Raw genomic sequence first — 24,391 nt, 5'->3', positions numbered from 1 at the left:
CGCGACTAATTCACTGTTCGCGAAACAAAAGCTCATCCTTGAGTCCCGCGGTGCAATCAAGGCGCCGGAACTGGTCTCTCTAAAGACTACGTTTTTCATCGCTTTAGAAATGCAACGGACATGACTTTCCGCAAAACTCACTTTGAAACCCCATATCACTGTGTAACCAATTGAAAAAAATTTGGATGTGACATGCCAAGACTTTATCTATGTATTTGAGGGATATAAGAGGGTCACAAAACAAAAATCGACATCAAACCGTACACACACATTCACACATACCGGCAGCATTACGAAATTCGAAAATACTCTGACAGTATTTTTGATACAAATTGAGCGCAAATGTATGGAAACTTGCACAAGACAAAATTTCTACTTCCGGATGTCGGATTTTGTTCAAATTTTTTTCATTACTTAAAATCTCAATCAGTGTTGTACACATTTAATATCAAGAAAATAAAAAAATCTAAAAGGTCAAAATAAAATAATTAAATTTCGTTAGTATTTGAAAGGAAATTTTATAGAATCACAATCACAATTACAACCTAGGGTAAAAACATACATACATACATACATATGTTCGTAGAGGATGGGACAAACGATTGTCAATAATTTAACTTATGCTAAATACATATATTAGTTTGTGCAGGAACAATCTAAATATCTCGTTTGTCAGTTTGGTCTTTTGTGTACACTATAACTGGCCAGATTGGTACGTGTACGAAAAAACCTAGTATGGTATGAATGAACGAAGTGTACACTTAGTCTGTAGCAAATGCACTTAAGTATGTATACCCACATATGTATGTAAGTGCATATATGTATGTAGTAGAATAAATTAATATTAAGACGTTAGTATATTCAATATGTGTAATTTATCAGAACCAAGGTATACTACATATACATATACATCGATGCGGTGCAAACGATCGACAAGCGCCAGAAAGACTGAACCACAGATTAACGACACGTGTACCTAATGCGTGGGCACTGCGCGCACTTACACTAAGCGAAATCTACCCGAAGTCCCGACATACCTACCCTGTATACGTTCTGTGCTTCTGATACTTTAGTTCCGAATTTTGCCTTATTAAACTCGCCAGAAAGATCAAACTCAATTTTAATAATTACCATTTAAGTAATTGTATCTGTGCACATCGAAAGGTTACTCGTCATCTGATGTGCAATCTATCATTCGTGAAGTCGAGAATTGCGTTTAAAGCAGCCATCCAGTTAATCTAAGGTTCAATCTGTCTGGCGCTTGTCGATCGTTTGCACCAAACCCATATACATATGTAGAGGGGACAAAAATACTACATACATATGTATGCATAGAGATTTTATAGTATATTTTAATTTCATTTGACTGCGCATTGGTGTTATAATTTACAAAATCGTTTAACAAAATAAACAATATTATTATTGCAAATCCGTTTCCTGGGCGAAGCTGAACACTTGGTTTGGTTAATAAATAAATTAATAAGCAAAATTCTATACGATAATATACTCATACATATTTACATATATACGTGCATGTAGATCAACGATACAAACCCGTCGGAAAATCTTATTATAGACATCTATCGAAGTCAGTGAAAATTTTTAATTTAAAATATAATTAAAAATCACATTTTTATTTTTCAATTATTTGAATAATTAAAATCATATATTTCATAAATTTAAATGTCAAAAATACATTATTTTTCTAATTACATATTATGCTAATATATGTATAAATTGCTAGCGATTTTGACTGCGTAACTGTGTACATGTATTGCAATATGTTGTATATCGAAAATATCTTCAGATGGCATGTCGTGCATAAAATACTCGATAAATATATAAAAATATTATTTGTCACAATTTCATTTTTAAGTTTCACTTACCTGTGGGCATAATCCAGAACAGTACTGCACCATGACACTGAATTTGACCACGTGAGAGTTCGGGAATCGAAACGCTTTGAATCGAGACGCCAATCGGATTGATCCATTGGCTCTAGTCCTCCTCAATGCCGGAAAATCCACCTGTCCTGTGGGACATCCCCTTCCGTCCAACAACAAAACCGAACTATCACCCAGTTGAGACGAGGCGACCAAGTGATATGCGTGTATGTCGACATCACCTGGACGAGATAAATGACTTAAACTGAACGTTTACAGTTGTACAATGCGCATTCGACAGACCTACCTGCACCAGATGAGTCTGATTCTATTCTCAACTCTATAGTATCGCCTAAGGATACTGCTCTGGCGTTTATTTGTGCAACTTGCTCATACTCGTCCGGCTCGTTGATTATGTACATTTTAACTTTGGGCAAACGAGAAGTTTGTGTTGTGTTTATAATAGAAGAAGCGGGTATCGATGAATAGCCACTAAAATTACCACCGTTCACCTGATCCTCGCTAAAAGTTAGACAGTGCTTTATTGAATAACATAATCTGATTAATTCAAATTACAAAACACGGCCGTACAAGAAATTTCATAGAAATATAAGATGCTTTAAAATTACATGCAAAAAGAATACGGCGCAGTTTCAATTGCTATGATGGCTAAATGCTCTATTCTAATATTTACTCATGTTAATTTAAAATAAGATGGGTACTTAGGTACTAATGTACAGTATGTATTTCAATTCGAATCGATGCGAAACTATTCCAATATGAAGAATCGATTGCAAAATCTTAACGAAAATCTAGTAAATCAGCAATTATTCTCGATATTTATTTTATTTCTGAAAAAAAATAGCTCTCGTAAAACTTCTATCTTCTGTTCTAAATTATATACATACATATATAAGTTACATACATACATATATAAGTTACATACATACATATATAAGTTACATACATACATATATAAGTTACATACATACATATATAAGTTACATACATACATATATAAGTTTTTATGTATTTAAAATAACTATATCAAATACATGTCATATAATGATATGACCATATTTGTAATAGATATTGTTTTCTACATATTATGTATACGGAGAGGAATTGATATGTATTTAATATATTTTAAACATTTCCAATAGCTTTGTATGTATTAACATGAATACTTATTCGAAAGGGTTTCTATGTCGACTTGAATTGTGTATTGTAGAATGTATCCCATTTTTTTTACCATAAATCCTATCTATGCTAACATTTTAAATTGGCATCGTATTTTACTCTTATATTATTTTTAGTAATGAATATCTGAAACGGTGTGGCATTTTGTGATTTGAAAGAGGTCATGTCGATCCTATATTTAAAAAAATACCTTTCGTTTCCAACGTTGATGGCGGTTCCGAGAGTTAAATTGAAAGCAGGTGCTGCCACGCATCCAACTCGTAGGAATCGATCTCCTTGGGCTTGAATTATGGGGTTATTCTGCACCACAAGCATGGTATACATCAATGTCCTTTAAAGAGATCGCAACGTTGAAAAAAAAATTCGCGTACATAATATAAAATATATATTACAAATTGACTTTTCTGACAGAAGAGCAAAGAAAAAGCCCGAGGGAAAGCACAAACGTTTCGCATGTCTTCATTCTTTACCATTATAACATTTGCGAACAATCTTTTCCAATGTGGAAAATTGAACGATAGACACTTTGTGAAATCTTTTACTTAAATGCGTAATGGAAGAAAAGAATGTGGCCTCCAGAAAAAGTGAATATTAGTGGTATAAAAATACTAACATTTTTATTTTTGTAGTATTTTCCAGGGGTGTTTTATCTTTTTAAAAAGTTGATTGAGATGATGAAAATTCAAACATCCTAATCAATATTTCTTTATTATTTTTATTTAATTCAATTTTTAGAAATAAAAACAAATTTTTAGAAATAAAAGAAATCCGTTTAAAATTGAATCCTCATATTACACTTTTAATTATCACTTTATTATATTTAAAGAACTGTTTGAACTTGATCTTAGAGAAACGCGTAGTAGGTAGATTGAATACTGACTTAATCTAATGTTCTGACTGAATGAATTCTTATAAATAACTAAATTTCGTGCTGCGGGTACAGTTTATATGTATAGTCGATTCGACGATCTCAATGTTTGTCTCATCGCAAATGTTTTATCGCATCAATTTTTTATGTTTTGTTATTCCCACGAATAACTGTGTGCTCATCCCAAATTAAAGTATGGGCATTTAGAAAATTAGCGGGGAACATAACAGAACCTTTATGTATAATATACATGAGAATGTTAATATGTATTAATGAAATTGTTCAAAATTGTAACTTTACTTATACACATATTTTCAATTATTCTATTTGTAAAATTGAAGTAATTAAGTGATTATTATATTAGAAGTTAAATACATCAATTTAAACTACGTGTACCCTTCTTTTCTCTGGATAGTTCTGAAATACACAAACGTTTATTTGTTTTCATATTTTTAAACTTATAATCCGATTAGCGGTTTGATGAATTTGATGAAATTTATATCTAATCCTATTAACTTTTAGTTGTGTATAAATATTTTAACTGTATTTGTAATTGTTGGCGAAGTATCACTTAAGTTCGCCTTTACAAATCTGTCTAGACAACAAATTGGTGGTCGTTCAAATGAACTATTAATTTGATCTGACTAAATTGTACCTAAATTCAACAAAACCACAAGAAAACATTTGCAAGCAGTAATTTTAACGATCTATACCAAATTCTAAGCACAATCGTTTTCTAAAAAGCTTCGACTTTTAATGATTCGAACACTATTCGCCTAATGGAAAAGTGTCTGTACAACTCGAATGTTTATTTCACCCCCATTAATGCTACTTTGGGGCCCATTTAAATTTCTCGCCGAGAGAGAAAAAATACATATTGAGATTCAAACAAGTAGACGGACGGCCTAATGTAATAGGATTTAAATTTATATACTGTTCTCGAAAAAACAACGGTGTTTATTTATTCCAAAAGTATATTGAGTGCTTTACCTGTTTTCTCCTTTTTCTCTGTCGCTGGCCAGAGCGTAAGCTTGATTGATTCCACAAGCCGTACCTTGGAAAGGCACAACCAGTCTGGTGGGGTTGTTTTTACCCTGACCAGTCGTTGAGCAAGTTTCTGAATAGCCGCTAACGTATAAACGACCGTGGAAATCTGATCTGGGCCAATACGTCACTGTCATACTACTAGTCGTACATTCAACGGTTACTAAAACAAAACAAAAAAAGCGTAACAAACATGCATTTTCGAGTGGTAAATATAAATCTAGCATGTTCACAACATAAAAACCAACATTAGTACATATAATTCCTAATGGTTGAGTTCCCATTTGGCCATCGAAGGTTAATACATTTTTAATGGTACCTTCGAGAACCTTAGTCAGGTGTTTAAACCCAAATTTACAGTGAGCTGTTGGAGGGTTAATAACCTCCCCGAAGCTATTCGGGGGAAACGTATCTCGACGGGGCGATTTTTCACTGGAACCTAAAGTTTAGATATGCGCATACGTAAGAAGGGCTATCATCAGAAGGCTATAATGTGTCGAACGAGCGGTCTGACCCCATTTTTGAGAGTCAACACCTACTGTTGATGTATGGATAATGTGACACCGATGGCGATTGCCGAATATGGCTGACGTATCTCACTTGCGAGAACGAAAAAAAAGATACCTACCCTTTTCTCATGAAAAATGTAAACGTGCTCTGTATCAAGGCCGAACCATTGTTCGTCCATATTTCATAACCGGAGGACGAAAAGGTGAAGGTAGCTTTCTCAGGGCTGCTTTTACCCCAGAGATTCAATACAGTGTGATTTCATGGTATCGAACAGATGCTACTCAATACAATGAAAATTTTTTGAATTCCTCTATAACAACACTATGGAAAATTCTGAGTTTTGCATGCATCCCTCTAACTTCATGTTATCGTATAAATACAAAATCTATGCAATTTTGAAAAGAGAATTCATAAAAAGCGTAATCTTAAGTACAAATATCATATAAAAAATTACTATAACATCAACACAGTCGAAAAAAATAGTTCTAATACGACAAATATCATAACTCATCTAGTACATATTTTAAATTTTGTCTTAATTAAATTGTATTTATATTTATTTCTACATATACACATTATGGTGCATGCTAAATGGTTGTTTGATCTAATTTTGAAAAATGATTTGAAAATAATATTAAAAAAATTTTTTCGAGTACAATTAAAAAATATTTTGAGTAATATGTCATATAAAATTTTGTATAAAAAATATTGTGAGAAGACTTTCGTTCTTACATTTGGTGGCCTCAACCGAATAGTAATCTGAGCATAGTCAAAGCTTAAAAGACAACTTTAAAAACGTTTTGATGAAATTCTTAGACTTTCTTTATCTAAAACCACCGAAAACTTTGAAAGAAAACATTTTTTGAACTATTAACCATACGCACTTGACGATAGATAAAGTAAGGGAACTCAACTTAAATAGATAGTCATCTCTAAATTCACATGTTAAAATTAGATTTTTTGGCATATACATATACGTATATATACATGTATGGTTTTAGCATATACATGCGTATGTGCTAAATGTACATATGTATATGGTTTGGCATATACATGCGTATACGTATGTACATATATGTTGCTGTTGACACATAAACGAGGGTTTGCAAAATCAAAGATGTTGAAGAGGATGCAATTTGGATGATTTTATAAAATATAAAAAACATCATTTCAACAGGAATACTTGTTAATTAGCATTTGACTTTTTTTTATAAATATTCGAACTACCAATATTAGGATACTAGGATAGAATAGGGGGGGAGGGGGCGTAAAAATTAAACACCCCCCTGGTTCTTTTTTATTCAGCACTACACCACTGCATACAAACATAAATAGTTATATGTATGTAGTACTGTATGCATTTGTCATTCGAATACATATCGTCCAATTTCCACATTGTACGGCTAAAGTCCATCTGACATTGTTTCCACTTTTCAAGCATAATGAAATGTAATATTTCGTAAGCGTTTTGTATACAAAACGCGGATATTATTCGGGTCGGATATTATGGCGCACAACACTTGAATTAATAGCCTTCGTATTCCGCGAAGAAAGCTATTGAAATATTATTTGCTTAGTTGTTCTTCAAAAAGGACGCCGCTTGATATGCAAAGCGGCGCCCGATGGCGCCTCGCCTAATTAAAATTTGAGGCGCCCCATTTATTTGGCGCTCGGGCGGTGGCTCATTTCAAAAATTGAAACGCACCTTTTGTCGTTTCGGGCTTTTCTCTTGAACCTTCGACGGCTACCCAAATGGCGCCTGATAAATTCGTCAGATATTAAACGCATCTGTTAGGCGATGTCGACTCTCAAAGTGCGGCGCGCGATTTTCTACTGCAATATATTACCTGTCGGCGAGCTTGACCTATTTTCTACGAGTGTCCAAACTCTCACAAAAAAAATTTAACCCGTAAAAATGAAGTGAGAATTCTGAGGACGAGTGCATTAAATCATGGGTCACGAATTGTAGCCTGCAAACTACTACCCTTCAAAAATATAATGCGGATAATTTTAAATCCATAATAGTTTAAACTTATATATTATTTCGAAAGAGACTTTGTAGATATGTATCTATCCGTAGCGTGATACATACATATCTACAAATATAGTAGTATAGTATAGAGATAGTAGTAGATTTGTAGATATGTATATATCAGTAGCGTGCGGTGATTTTTCAACCAGAGGATGCTGTCCAAAACACGATCAGTTTATTTTTTTTATTTTATTTTATTCTTCCAAACCTTGTCATATTTATATTCATTAAAATGTCTTTGATATTTTTTCGTTTTTGAATGAATATTCAATATTGGTGTGGGTTTTGGTCTCTTAACAATAATCTCTTTTTCATTATATGGTAGAGAAGCAAATGTCATTTTTAGTACATTGTTAAGTATATGTACAATTGCGATTATTATTAACAACGGCGATAAATCCACTTGCATTGTTACTTTGGCTTTTTATATTTAGGGACATAATAAATAATAATTTAGGACGTAATAAATTACAATAAAATAATAAAAGTAAATAACTTAGGACGTAACGTACGAAATATCAATCAACGAATCAAGCGAAAGTCCATACATTAAAAAAGCGAATCAAGTCCATACATACGCAAAAGGAGATTTTAAAAAGTTTTATTTTAATTCGATATGTTCAGAATCTCGGAAAAGCAAAATAAAATTATTACAGGCCACCAGTATTTTTAAATATTGTTAAACGCAAAACATTATATTTAATGTTTTTCGAGATATCTCTCGAAATAAAGAAAAGTGTACTTATGCCACTTTTGAATATGACACTTTTGAATATGAAATTATGTATTAGATTATAATTTTGCTATTATAATCTAATACATAATTTCAAAAGAGACTTTGTAATCATATATGTACAAAACAAAGTTTCTATGACGACGATATGATTTTTTTTTCGATTCAAATAAATTTAATAAAAAAACAAATGAATATTTAGATTCGCCATGTTTAAGCCGTTTATATAACAAATACTGAGCTAATCCGGTTAAAACAACTAGTTATATATAAAATATAGTATAATATGTAAAAATATATACTATATATTATATAGTATATATTTGTATGAATAATTTAAATTAAAAACATGTAAAAATGTAATGTTAAATTACGACCGAATATATTTCGGCGCAAAGTTTGCAAAATGCATTCCACATGCTTGTCAAAAATTGCAATGCGGCTCAAATGCCGAAAAAGATTGCACGCCCCTGCACCTAATCAGAAGGATGACACACCGAAACTAAATCACTGTAAAGAAATCTATGTATAATTATGCAAATAAATCACGATGATGTCACATAGTAATTTGTACCGATACTTCATCAACGGACTCCACCTAGTAATTAGCGAACAAGGCAAAACAAAGCACTGTTAAAAAAATAAAGCAAAATTACCATTGAGACAAACGACCCTCCTGTAATAAATGGCATCGACCCTTTTAGTCAAAAGCCACGATCCCAGGCTCAGTATGTCCTCGCTGTGCAGCAGGCATATTTTAGAATCGGAATCGTGATCCTGGGACATTTCCGATTGGTGATATCGTCGATCGAATGGAATAGTCGTGAATCCCCTGCAGTTGAACTGGTGTTCGTTCGAACACCGTATTTTGCACTGAAACATCAAATATATGTACATATATACCAATTGTGATCTTTATATATACATATATACTTGAAGGTGTGTAACTTAATAATAATATTCACCTCGGTTGTTGATATGCCGTGAAGTATTATATCGTAGTGTTTCAAAGTTTGATTGTAATATTCCTCGTACGAACATCTGTCGATCTCCTTTGAAACTGATAAAATTTTATATGCATGTATTATATACAATGTATGCATTAAATTTAGCACAAGTTATAAAATTATATCATCTAAAGAAGATGAAGGCCTCTCCAACAAGTTTCCATTCGTCAATGTTTTGCGCAACTCTCGTACATCTCATCTTACATATTTTCGTAATTTCATTTTCGTAAGTATAATTATAAAATACTAAATTAAAAGATCTGCCTACAAATTGATAACAAAATCAAATCCTACGTCCAAAGTACATGTACGTATATATATTATATGTACATACGTCCCAGAAATGATATTGATTTATTTTATTTTATTACAGAAAATTATGTATAAATATGTTTGTGTTTAGTGATATATGTATATTTGATTTTAAAATTGATGTTTACTTTCTGGATATTTATTATTTGAAAAAAACTTATGATTTTCTACATGGCAATTGTTATTTAAAAGCTATTTATTGGACGTCCTTCGTACGTTAAACTACTACTAATCTAAATTCTAAAAATAAAATAAAAATACATAATAGATATGGAAAACAATATAAAATTTCGAATACCAACAATGCTCTACGCACTGGTTCTCTTTGTAGACTGTATTGCTGTTTGCTACTCTGTACGATTCGGGTTGTGTAAATTTATTTTCAACGCTGAGGGCACATCTCCCCTTTGCCGACGGAATATTTTCAATATCATTTCCATCAAAAATGTAGCTGCTGGTGTCCTTGTGAGGTAGCAAAAATTGAGATGATCCAATCTGAACTCCATCCAAAGTCTGAGTCAAAATGCGAGAGCACTCCTCCGCCGTTATGTTATTCACAACTCGAGGCTCGTAGTCTTTGCTCAACAAATGATACCCTACAGAGCTTTCCACTGTCCATAATTTGGAACGACACGGATTGGGTACTGAAATTTTTCAAACTTTAAAATAACCTTTTGAACACGAGACTAAATTCAATTCAACTGCGGTCTCCAAAATTTTTCATTGCAATATGTACATATCAAAGTTAAGATAAAACAAACCTATCATTAACTAAATTAAAACTAAAGAACATTGTTAAATATTCCAAAATAATCACATTTAAATTATATACATATGTACATACATACTTCCATTTATGCCCATTGTTATGCAAGTGAAATAAGTAATTCACGTGGCATTTTTTTCCTAACATGCTGTAAACACTAACATTAAATTAAGATAATACTATAAATATACACAAAAAAATTATGTGTAATATAGACAATGTCACTGGATCAGTAGCTATTAGAATATACCACAGGCTCTCAACAAGTTTCGAGTGATGACCCCTTCTTATTGAAGCCAAGTGACCCGCAACCTCAATACATTTGAAAAAGTAATTTCTAATATTTAATACTTTTATAACCGATTGTAAGTAAAAAAAAAATATAAAATAGTATTTCAAACGTCCAAACGTGGATTCAATATGAAAACTATATTACATATGTCAATAGGTGGCCAATATTTTTCTTTAATTCATTGATTTAGCTGGTGACCCCACAAAAAATATGGAATAGACCTAAGATGTTTTGTGAACATAATTTATAAACAATATCTAAAAATCTTCTGTATTAAAATCAAAAATCAAATAAAATAGGTATTTTTTCTTCAATTCCTTTAATACAAACACTCATTATGAACATTATATCATACATGTACGATAAAAAGATGGTTAAATCGAATAGTCAATGACCGATAATATAACTTTCTGATCATCTATTTACTGAATAAATCAAACCTCAGTTACTGACTGAACTAATAAATACAGCCTTAAAAAGTTTCCTATTGGATAAATTTCAGAAAAAAATATAAGAAATAACTTTTTCAATTAACCGAAATTACTAATTACACTTTCATAATAACCAGAATTTACATACATATTCTACACTAAAATGGGGTGTTTAGTTGCACATATAATAATATAACATACATATGTAAATAGCTAACAGTTGATTTCCAGAAAAATAAAACAAGTTGTTCAAAAATAAAATATACGATTCACCACTTCTCTAAAAGAGGTGATATTGATATTGAATAAATTGAATATATCATAGCTGACGCTTACTAAATCAGTTAGAAAATTGCATTCAAATTGGCTACTGAATATTCTGTTAATAAAACAGTTTTACATATGTATTGTTATATGTAAATAGCTCACTGCATATAAATTTTCCGATTTAGAAGTTTTTGCATCATGCAACCGACTAGACGCGACGTTGGAGACCGCCGTTATAAAAAACAGCTAGAAACCTTACCGTGCATACAAAATTTGATATACAGACTAGCATCATTATCTACGGTCAAAGATTTAATATCACTCCGTGCAAGACCATAGCACTCCATGGCCTGGTAGAGGACCACCACAGTATGACAATCCCGGTTCATCTCGCAAGTCTTCACGCACTCCAAAGTCAACCAGTCCATGCTGGGCGTTTCCCCGTATCGGAACGAGAAAATCGAATTGGAGAGAAAGGACGATTGGGCAGGTCTCACCCCGATCATCTTCTCGAACGTGACCTGCTCGTGTGACGGACATAAAAGTTCACCGTCTGGAAAAAGAAAAGCATGCTGAGGGGGAGGAGACCATTGTGCTGCGAGAGTAAGTGACAAAAGCAATAAATGGCCCGAGTATGTACGGTACGTGCGAGCCATTAACCCGTTGAGTTCCGAATAGATAACGTCTAATGCTGGCGGAAAATTTCCCTTTCGTTTTTACAACGTCGACCCACATATTATGCATAACAGATAACCCACACCGAACCCGAGCATATTCGTCAGCTCAATCCGCAACGTTGGGATGTGTATGTGGAATTTTAATCGGCATTAAAATTTAATATACTGAAGGGTCAAAGATTTCACGCTTCATTTTAAGAAAAAACCCCAAGCTTATTTATGTCGTTCAATGGCGTATATTATTAACCACACCGTAGCTTATGCCATGGAAGTGAAATTATGTATTCTAATGTGATTCCCCCATTTAATCTGCGATGGTGAGTATTGAAATAGCTGTTGGAAAATTTTTGATTTAATTTCTAAATTTGTATTACAGATTTAAAGTAGATATTTTTTTATTTAATATACTTGGGGGAGGCGGCAAAGCCGATAGACCCAAGGAGTTTGATTTATACATATACATAAGTAAATTAAATGAGATAAAAAGTAAAATACATCCAAAATGACAATATTAAAATAAAAATGAGAGAGAAAAAAAGTAAACAAGAAACAGAAAAAAGTTATTGGGAAAGAAGAATTACAGAAATCCTTTAAGTTTAAGAAATGTATCAAGCTTATTCTTAAAAATATTAAGGTTAACAGAAATTACTATTTCATTGGAATGACTATTTCAAACTGAAACCACTCTGTTTGAAAAGAAGGAATCTCTGATAAATTTATTAGATTTTTCTTTTTTGAGTCTAAACGAGTTACCTCTGAGGTGAAAAGATTGGACATATCACATTTATAATGATTATTTTGTATTTTAAAGACTTCGGTTAAGTCGCCTCTTATTTTTCTCGTCTCCAGTGTAGTGAGATTAATTCTTTTCAATCTTTCGTTATAAGAAAGTGACTTAAGTTCAGATGGAATCTTTGTAATTCTCCTTTGTACCCTTTCGATACATATTAACGTATTTTTTTGAAATGAGAACTCCATATGCTAAAAGCGTATTCTAGTTTAGGTCTGTTAAAAGTTTGTATATTTTTAATAATATAGTTCAGAAAATTGAATACACGTTTTATTACATACAAAAATGAGTAACATTTATTCACAATATGGTTAATATGAGAGGACCATTTTAGGTTGGAAGTGGTGATGATACCTAGGTCTAATGATGTTGGACGCAATTGATGAAATGGTTTTTTATTTTGTAGGAAAGACTTGGGGTATGTAAACATTATCTTAGTAAATCTTAAAATTATTTCAATACTATAATTTTTCCTTCACAAAATAATCGTATGTCCTTTTCCTTAAACAAATGCAAAACGATCACCTTCACTAGATCGCAAGCATTTTCAGGTTTTCAATATTTAATAGATAAGATTGTCCTAAATCGAGTTTATATGATTCGTGTTCTTGTTTCATGTACTTTTTGACTTTAAATTTATGTTTTAAAACCAAATATTAAATGTTGTCAATAAGTCTAACCAATCTATAGCTTTTGAATTCAAACATTCTTATATTTTGTCTAATTTAAATTCGACAATTTTCCTCTACAATTCTTTTGTTTGTTCCATATTGGAGTTTAACTGCATAATTTGGGCACCTAGCAGAAAATTGCATATTAATTTATTGGGAAAAATGTCCATAAAAAAAATTGTCGGATTCTCTACTTCTCCCTTGGTTATATCCGAGCTAATTTATTTGGGGAACGACAGCTTTAGTTAGTTGTCGTATTTTATTATTACGACACATGTTCCCTGTACTTCGTGCAATTATTTATAATCCACCGATTTTCAGTGAATTCACTTTTTATGTACCTGAAAATTAAGGCGTAAACACCTTTCGTTTTCGTCTATTATTGTGAAATCTAGCATTTTTTTCAATTCTCCGATATGCACACCCATGGGGCTATTTAACCATATATTGTAGCTGATCATATGGAGATCGAAATATTTAGTATAACTTTTGGTCAGTTTATAAGTGTCCTCTTCTTATCTTTTATGTTTTTACTATGTTTTTTGCCATATACATATGTATATGTCATACGATTAACGGTATAGTATTGCTTTTATTACTTTTATCTATTGATACTGTTGTCTTTTGTTATTATTGTTTATATATTATACTGTGTATTGAAATGGGTTTTTAACTGTATAAAATAAAATAAAAATGGTATTGAAAATGACACTCTTATAATAAAAACTGAACTGATGTTTGATGCTTTCACACTTCATTTAGACTTATTATACATACATACATACGTAATAATTTATTATATATACATACATACATACATACGTAATAATTTATTATATATACATACATAAATTCGTTATAAATATGCAAATATCGGTCCGCTCTAAAGTATACATAGTCGATCGTTTTCTAGCAGGTTTAATTTTTAGTTAAGTTTATTTTTTAACAAGCCCTGGTTTATACAAAAACTGAATTCGAATTTCTTTAAAAATCAAGTATCCCCGGTTTTCGGTTTCATCCTAATATTTGTAAATTTACGGTTTTTTTCAGATATTTAAAAAAGCTTGTTGTAATGGGCCAATGAGTATCTACAGGAGTATCTTCAAAATTGAGGTCTTCATATACGTACATATGAGTGGATGTATGTATATATTACATATATTGACATCTACGCGTGTAAGAAGTCAGGGTTTTGTTTGAATAAATAATGCATATTCATTTAGAAATTAAATGTTTTTAGAGCTAAAAAAGCCGGTTTTCAAATATTACAAATCTATCAAAATATCGGGTCTCTGAAACCGGATTTTAAAAATCGACAATACATACATATACATAGAACTAGACTATGCGATTTCTACCGTGATATTTATATTAATTGGAATACAAAACAATACATATTATTTCAGCGAAATGTATAAATAAATAAAATTCGTTCGATTTAATAAGGAAAACCCGATTTTTTCATTACTATGGATTCTTACAGAAACATTATTAATATGATACATATATAACTGTTATCTAATGAAACTTTGAAAAAGTAATAATTATCAAATGTAATGAAAATGGTATATGTTTTAATAAAATATCTATATAATAAAAATCGGAATATTTTACAATCATCCGTTTACATATGTACATATATGTCGTTCCCGATACGCAAATAAAGGGAAACTATGCAATAAGTAATAAATTTGTGACCTAATAACGGTAACCTTTACCCTGCGTAAAATACGACTTATATGACTAATAATATTTCCATACGATGTTATGCACTTGATCGTAATGAATCACATTTTATTATTTATTTGAAGGTTACTTTACCGTGGTACATACATATATTCTAATAAATCGTGATAGTTTCTCCTATCGTATCGGCAGCAAAACAGTTTTGAATAAATTCGTGTTGTAATGCATACGATATGCGAAAATTACACTAACATACATATATGCGATACATACATATAAACAAAATCAATCCAGATTTACATATATTGTAGCAATATGATAAATCGGAATTTGCTAAGAAATCATATAAAATTGTTCTTTATATCATTACATACATACATACTTAGGTGGCCCAAGCCTTTGAGTAATATATTTAATTACATTAGTTTAAGTCGGGATCACAATTTTGATTGAAATCTGTTTGATTGAAATCCTAATCATAAAATCCCACACATTTTATATATAATATTTATAGTTTATATTGTTTAAATAATGTTTAAATTGTCTTTTTATTTTATTTTATAATTATTTTTTATATTTTAGTCATTTTATATAAACATATATATAATTTTTCATACATAAATTTTTTAATACTACATTTATTTGTTATATATTTACTGTCCGAATTATAAAATTTTAACTTTATGATAATTTTATGGTTAGATGATTCAATTATTTGGCCGTAATAATTATCAGTTATGCAATAACTGATAATTATTATTTAGTTTAAATATGTATTGATGTTAGAGACTAGTCAGTAATTAGCAGAAGCTATGTAAGTCAATAAACAAATACGATTAATAATTAGCAATTACTTTTCATCTAAATTTTCATGGCGATCGACATTTTTGTAGTTGCTTGTTTTAAATACTTTAAATGCTTTTTTTAAGTACTTGAATAATTGCAGAAACAAAATTATTTTTATATTTTCATATTTTTTTTATGAATATATCATAAAAGTTTCTGGATTCAATACATTCCATATATAAGAAGATTTCAATAATGTCAACTTAGCGTCATTTTGCAATTCGACCAACTTGCAACCAAGACTTTTAAACATTGGAAATTGCAAATTTTATAAAGCTCATTTCAGTCAGCAAACCTCTTGTTAAATTGATCCAATATTTCTTGTTTTAAATTTAGTTTTGAAAATAGGTCGTATTATCTTCATCTCAATAAAATATGTTTCTATTTCAAGCAATTACTCTCGAAACCTTACAAAAACATATCCTTTGCTCACTGTGAAAAAACAAATCCGTGAGTCCATTAAAACAAAATAATTTTTAATTTTCTTCTCTGAAGCTCTTTATATCTAGATAAAAAAAAATTATATTTTAAAATATGGAAATCGTTACTATTTTTAAAATTCGCAATCGTAATTGAGATCGGCCAAATGTTGTTTCGCGATCGACCGGTTGGGAACTCGATGTCTCTAATACAGCTTTCGAAAGATAAAATAAGATAATGAAAATTTCACAAAGAGGCTTATTCTAAATTAAAATCCAAAAATATATTGAATTATTGAATTAGTTCGTGCCCGTTTATCGTTACAAAACCTTTATACTTGCATATATTCATGAAAATCGAGCATGAACTTATGCAATTATCCAATATACATATGCACATATGTACATATAAAAATAGCAAGTATATGTAAATTTTATATGATAAGTTAACATTATTAAAATAATTTTATCTTTATACATATTTTTACAAATTGGTTTATTTTTACATTTAAAAAATCACAATAAAAATGCGCAACTGTAGTCACGTGATTGCAATTTTTCATTCAAAGCCAGCCCCTCGACAGACATTATCATAGCTTGTTAATGTTTTTCACGTCAAACTTTTCACCTTCATCCTCGATACCTAAGCAATGAAATGTAAATTTCAATGCATATATTTCACGTCGAGTGGCTTTTGCTTAATTTATACAACTTCGGCATTAGTTCACACACAGCACGGTCGAATTTCCGCGAGCCACAGTTTGCGACAATCTACATACATACATACATGCAAGTTTACAGTGAATTGTGTCACAGATGATATTTATTTGCGTCATTGTATTCCATCAGATGCAATCGCTTCCAAGGAGTGCACGATCCAATTTACGTGTTATCGCTATCTCGATCGAAGCTTTTGCCGACAAGAGCTTTGGCCCTTGATCGACTGCAGCCAGCGCGGAAGTGCATCCGTCTCGGCTGAACGCTTCGGAGCTTTGGCGCCAATTTCCGATTTGCATATCTCGATTTAATTAAAACCGGGGGGAAACTCCAATCTGCCAAGAGTGGAAAACCGCTCGACCGGCGCGTCCTACCTGCTCTGATCGCACGTGAAGAAGCTGTCGACCTGGAGCACTCGCGGACACGACAAACTTCTAAGATGCAATGAATAATAATTTAATCAATCGTATAAATCCAACTGACTAGAGCGAACTTTCGAGTATATTATTCAAAATTAAAAATAAAAAAGTATGACATGACTGATGAATACACGGATCGTCGATGCACACCCAGTTAACGATCCGATACGTTAATTAACTAATAAATTTGACAACGTTCTCCCATATACGTAATGGAGCGAGACATGATTAATTAATTAATCATACAGTTTACTGTATGCCTAAAAAATCATCGATGCGAATTTATTAAAAATAATTGTTTCATTTTAATATCAAACATTGTTACAAGATCACAATTATGTCATTATCATCATCTACAGCCGATCACCATTCAATAATTTTCGAAAATTCGAAAAGGCCTCTCCAACACGCTTCCACTCGTCTCAGTTTTGGGGAACTATCATCTATCTCAGCCCACACATTTTCCTAATTTCATCTACCCATCTTCCCTGCGGTCTTCCTTTTACCCTTTTGCATTCTCTCGGGTACCATTCTAGCACTTCTTTTGTCCAGCTTTCGTCCATTCTTCTAGCCTCATTGCCATTTCAATTCTACCTAAATAGAATTGAAATGGCCCACCCATTGCCATTTCAATTCTATCCACTATGTCCACTACCCTTGTCATACTTCTCACCCACGTATGCCACTTTCTGTCTTTCCTCGTTATGCCGATCAAACAGCGTTCCATACTTCTTTGAGTGCATTGGACTCTGTGTAGCATCTTGGCGTTCAAAGTCAAAAGGAACCGTTTCAACAATGAAATCAGAAAAATTGGCTAACTCTGATAGGAAACGATCGACCTAGAGTCACAAATATCTAAGTCAATAAATTCTTTTAATAATAAGAATAAATTCTTTTCAATTGAGGTCAACTCACGAGATCGAACCCGGCGCCTCTCGGTGCTAGGCAAAAGCCCAACCACCGAGACATGCTACTGGCTATTTATGTAAGTTAGCTGAAAATTGAACCTCTTCTTACTTTATTTTATTTTTGTAAATTTATATTTCCCGTGGTGGGTTGCTCCAAGGCCATATTTATAGCCAACTTTGTACATTTGTATGTACTATTTACAATATTATTATTAATTTGAAATTTAATTCAAATAATGGTGACAAATGGGGATAGGTAGCCAATTTGGTAGGAACCATTTCAAATGAAATTAGATAAATTGGCAAACTTTGATAGAAAAGGATCGACCTGGAGTCCCTAACCACTGAGCTACATACATATTGCTGGTAATATACATATGTATGTGTACATATGTTTTCTCTTTTTTATAAGTTTCTGCATTCAATTTTCTATTTTACATGCTATAGGTATGATGAAATTCATACACTTTTACAGCTTTTTTGACATACATACATATGTATATTTACAACTTAAAGTATTACCGTTACTTAAGAAATCGAAGTTTTTTATATTTTTCGGCGTATTGAACTGAAATTTCATATCTATAAGTTTCAGCTTAATATCATATACATAGTTTATTTATTTTGTAGATATGTCAACTTGAACTATTTTTTAAAATGCAATCCGGAACATTATTCGTGCGTTTAATTTGACTTTTATTTTTTGTTATTAGTTTTGAGTTCGTGTTTCGTATTTTGAAATATTCACATAATTACAATTTTAATAAAAACTACGTAAACTGTTGATATTATTAATTTATTTATGGAACACGTATATATTTTATATTAATGGAAATTTATATTTTTTAGACGGTAAAAGTAATCAACGTCATGTTATGGACAACGAAACTTACAGTAATATTATTAAAGACCTTACATTGAATTATATTGTATTTATATTATATAGTTAAATAAGAAATAATTAAAAAATATATATAGAAATTATTTTACGTCCTTACAATGTTATAACACATTGCACGAATGCGACAGATATAGAATGGATCGACTATAATTTATATAATTTTTGAGAACCATGAATAGTATATTTTATGATTTTGCCATCAAAATTTCCAATGATTGATAAATTTTTAATGTAAAAAAATTATTTTGTAATAAGAGTGAATAAGAGTGAAGAGTGAATCCAAATTGAAACAGTGAAATCGAGATTGCGTTTCTGAATCGATGTTCCCGACATTGACGACGACGATTTAATTAACGTTCAAGACCAACCGGTAGAAGATCTCTTCAAAATATAACAGAACGAGCGTAATCCGATTAATCATATTATAATTATTACAATGGCCGATGATTATATGGCAACAATAAGGTTTGTATAGCGATTTTCCAGCAGCCTTGAACGTACTCAATAGCCATGAACGGTGTGTGTGTGTGTGTGTTTGGTTCACTAATGAATGCACACAGAACTTGGTCACTTGCGATCGAGCCGATGATACGCCATTATGGCTAAAATGTTCCCACGTCTTTGTCGTTATGTGCCACACCAACAATAAGCCGTTTTTTGAAAAAGAGACTCCATCCTGTAAATATAACCGAAAACGTTCGCAACAAAAGTACTATCGATTGGCCTAAAAACGACGATACAATGCAGCACCATCCGAGTACTATTTTATATGTACGAGCTTGGCTGTGCGACACGTGACAGTTGATAACAAAATGAAAAGTGCTCAAATCGCACTAGGAAATGTATTTATGGTCGTATTTAAAATTATAACAATCGTTTTAACAGTTTCACTATTGTAATTATGCCAATTTGCACCAAGGTCTTTTTTATTGTGCAACACGTAAAATGTCGCACAGCAATGTCATCTAATTCAATGCACCGTAGCAGTGTAATGTCATCAATGAAAAGAATGCTTTTTTTAAGGATGCGGTTTGATGTTTGTTTTTTGAAATTTCAATATGCAATTTGGCGGATTGGTTTTGTTATTTTTTATAATTTTTATATAATTTTTGTATATAATTTTTAAGTAGTTTTTTCATACTTTTTAACATTGTGTTTAAACGTTTTTTAGCAACTTTGATATCCCTTGTATCAGATTGACACGATGCGAGTGCATCCAGACCGAGTCACTCGGACTTTACTCAGGTGTTAACACGTTACGAGTTTACTCTTATCGTATCAACCCGGTATTAATAAACAATATTAAGATATGAATATTATATAATATTGTATGTTTTTTAGATTTGAATGATTGGTTTAATATTAAAAAAATAAACAGGCATACATACAAGTTTAATACACATAGTATTAAACTTATACATATTATATATAAATTTATAGATTATAAATTTGAAATTATTTTGAAATAGTGGTGACAAAGATGGTTTTGCCAATTTGACGAGGAACCGTTTCAACTATGAAATCAGCAATAAATTAGCAAAGAAATGGTCGATTTGGAGACACAAATATCAAGGTTTGAGCAGCAGCACTGCAGAATAATTCTTTTTATTCGAGGTCAACCCAGCGTCAGAACCCGGCAACCTCTCGGCGGTTAGCATTAACGCTATCACCCAATACTATAAACACTAACAAAATTAGAATATACCTAAAATATACCTACATATTGTGAGCATATAATAATTTATGAACAGTAAAAGCATTTAAAAATCTTATTTTCGTGGAAATTTAAAACTACCGAGCTATGTATACTGATGGCCGCTAGTTAGATATTTCACAACATTATAATAAAATCTGCCATGTATGTATGTTATCAATTAGACCATTTTAATTTCAAATTCATCCTTACCTAGTCGGAATTAGTAAAGATTTTTAGGTTTTTCTATACTTTTTTTCCAGTTCAAAGTTCAACTATTTCCCAAACGATTTCGGAAGAGGACAATTAATTTTATTGATATAAAGAACGTTTGGTAATTTAAATTTGTATTGCGGTAATGTATAATCATTCAACTCAATAACCAAACCAGATAAAATCGAAAAATGATATACGAGACTTAATCAACGTTGATATCTTGAATACAACAATTCCAATACTCAACATTATGAACATCAAACGTAATATTTTTAGACTTCTTAGAACCGAATCTTTGTTCATCACTTATTTTCATTAATTAAATTTATTGAGAATATGAACTTTTCCTGAATATCCCATAGATATATATTTTAGAAGAAGTCGTAGATATGTACATATATCAATTATTGATGTAATTAAGTGAAATTTCGTTAATATGAACGCTTCATATATGTTTGTATTAGTCGTATTTTTGATACATTTTGGATCTATTCTTGCAAGTCCTTCAACAATGATTCGGCTTGTAAGCCGTATCGATACGATCAAACTTCACAAAAGCCGCCACTGCCGATCGCGACTTATTTCGTCGACACAGAAAAGAAAAGAAAAAGGAAAAAGTAGTAGTGAAAACTTGTGGGACTTACCCGAAGTGGAAAAAAAGGTACCCAGCAATAGCACAGCTACGAAATAAAGTTTATTTGTCATCTCCAGGCGTGGCACGGCATCAACTGGCGAATATTAAAATGGAAAACAAAAATGTGTCACTTCGCAGCTCGGTGGATCAGTTTTTCCTAGAGGCGTGAAATAATAAAAAAAGAGATGAATGAAATTTCCGCAAAAAATTCAGTCACCGCTCGCAAAAATAATAATTAACGACTCAACGGATATCGATATCCTTTTCACAAAAAAAATCGAAATGAATTATTCTCGTTATAAAATATATAAATTTTCGTTGCGTATGTATTTATATTGTATGCAATTCAATATGAATACATACGCAACATATGCTGACAATAAAATTGAAGAATTTCTCATAATTAGTCAAAGGTAGTTGTTGTGAATAATTTATCAGTTTAATTAGCATTAGCTCAACGCTATGTACAACCAAATGCCATTGCATTTTACGTTTTTTCGTAGTCTTCTTATCAACGGTTTTGTAAGATGGCACTGTGGTATCTGTTCGTAGCCTTGACCAACTATACGAATTTTCCACGGAAGAAAAACTGAGGTTAACGTTGAATTTGCGTTTTTTTTTTAGACTAACAGATGTTTCAATTTTTGTACTCCATTCAATTTATGTATAAAATGAATGATTTTATATCTATTCATTATACATATACATATGTCTTCGAATACATACATATGCAGTTATTGCTCATTCAACCAATGCAACCAATGAAAATTTATTCCTATTATTAAATTCCATCTTAAATAGCACGACGATGCTATGGAAAACATAATTTATTACTTATTTATTGGAAAATATATTTTTTTACATTACAAAAACTAAACAAACTAAGATTTTTTTATTTAATATAAAATATAAATTGAAATAATTATGACGAGATTTTTTTTACTGATCTTTTAGTAATCTTGTATAAGTACAATAGTATCCATTATACAATGTATGTTGTATGTTACAATCCGAATGTGCATAATGTTCGTTCATGAACACTCTAGTACCATAAACTATCTTATCCGGCCAGGTATACTGTACACAAATTAACAAATTGACAAACGACTACATAGTTTGTTCATGCACAAACTATTTGGCATAAGTTTAAGTATTATCAATAGTTTGTTCCATCCTCTATGTGTGTATACCTACACTGGGATGCAATATTTTTAATATTATTGAAAACGGAAATTATAAAAATATTTAAATGCGGTTTTCATGGGATTTCCCACTTAAAATACTTCGCGTTTTAGCAGCTAAAAGTTTCATACGACACCTAGTGAGTCTATTTGACTGTTTGAAGTTCGTGTATGAACAAACTAGTACATTCATGATCGAATCGGAATGAACACTTGAACTGTAACATATATCTATTATACATACGATTTCGGCTGAAATATATATATATATATATATATATATATATATATATATATATATATATATATATATATATATATATATGAATATTAAAACTAATTGACATATTCTTTTCAATTAACATACAGTCAACTCTTTAATGTACTAACCAATTAGTTAAACACAACAGCCCTTCATATGTTTATATGTATGTATGTACGTACAAACTATGTAAATTAAGATTCAACTATCGAATTAAAGTGGGGTAGCAAATTTGCATAGTTAAAATCACACGTAGAACAAAACTACGTCGATTTTTCAGACATAAGATGCACAAGCATTCGTTTGCTAACGTACATATGTATGTAGATGCAGTTCTGTTAACACAGTAAACATTGTCCGAACACACGTGCACTATTGATCGATAGCCGCATCCGACGACCGACAGTATCAATTCACTGATCCTCTGTACAAATACGACAATTGGGTCACCGAAAAGCAGCTCAGACCCGGAATTTCACAGACTCCAAGAGACCTCGGGGTCTCGGCGACCCCAAGAGGATCTGTCCAACGTACACCGGAGGTCCATCGCAAATGGACAGGTGTTGTCTTACGGACGGCAACACGTCAAATGCCTCCGTGCACGCATCGTTGTTTATATTGGCGATAGTGTATTGTCTGCAGGTTGAGGCCGGATGTCGTCATTCGTTTACTATTTTTTTTCTCGTAAAAATAGTGATTTTTTACAAAACGATCGTCCTTGTATGAAAATTTTGCGGAAGTGATGCAATATGTAGATACACCCGTCTTGTGAAATTTTATTTTTTGTCGTATTTTAGAGTATGTATTTATAAACATAATAATTAGTATTGGTAAAGATTAGTTTCACGAACATAATCCGGAGTAGGGTTTCTGATTTCCCGGACTTTTTCAATTCCCAGGACACGGGACGGATCCCGGGGTCGTTCCCGGGATTCCTGGGATCCCGGGACACACGTAAAAAAACTTTTTTTTTTCAATTTAATATATTTTTATTAATAAAAAAATATTTATTTATTTACAAAACAA

The 24,391-nt window shown here is 31.5% G+C and overlaps 1 protein-coding gene across 1 annotated transcript in view; it reads right to left on the bottom strand.

Annotated features, from left to right (window-relative positions):
• LOC143911785 (uncharacterized) overlaps window positions 1–23,959 on the bottom strand; it is a 31,131-nt gene extending 7,172 nt beyond the window's left edge. The window contains exons 1-10 of the mRNA XM_077430827.1: window positions 23,681–23,959; window positions 21,933–22,079; window positions 11,605–11,898; window positions 9,892–10,233; window positions 9,236–9,330; window positions 8,927–9,143; window positions 4,942–5,158; window positions 3,274–3,414; window positions 2,191–2,405; window positions 1,887–2,125 (exon numbers count right to left, since the gene is read on the bottom strand). Of these exons, the coding sequence (XP_077286953.1) occupies window positions 1,887–2,125; window positions 2,191–2,405; window positions 3,274–3,414; window positions 4,942–5,158; window positions 8,927–9,143; window positions 9,236–9,330; window positions 9,892–10,233; window positions 11,605–11,898; window positions 21,933–21,993 (1,821 nt within the window). The 5' untranslated portion in view covers window positions 21,994–22,079; window positions 23,681–23,959. The remainder of the gene's footprint in view (window positions 1–1,886; window positions 2,126–2,190; window positions 2,406–3,273; window positions 3,415–4,941; window positions 5,159–8,926; window positions 9,144–9,235; window positions 9,331–9,891; window positions 10,234–11,604; window positions 11,899–21,932; window positions 22,080–23,680) is intronic.
• Window positions 23,960–24,391: the final 432 nt, after the last annotated feature.

The sequence above is a fragment of the Arctopsyche grandis genome, chromosome 5, assembly GCF_051622035.1.
Source record: "Arctopsyche grandis isolate Sample6627 chromosome 5, ASM5162203v2, whole genome shotgun sequence".
NCBI classification, from domain to species: Eukaryota; Metazoa; Arthropoda; class Insecta; order Trichoptera; family Hydropsychidae; genus Arctopsyche; species Arctopsyche grandis.
The sequence above is the reverse complement of the archived record's forward strand: the minus strand, read 5'-3'. Positions and strand labels throughout refer to the sequence as shown.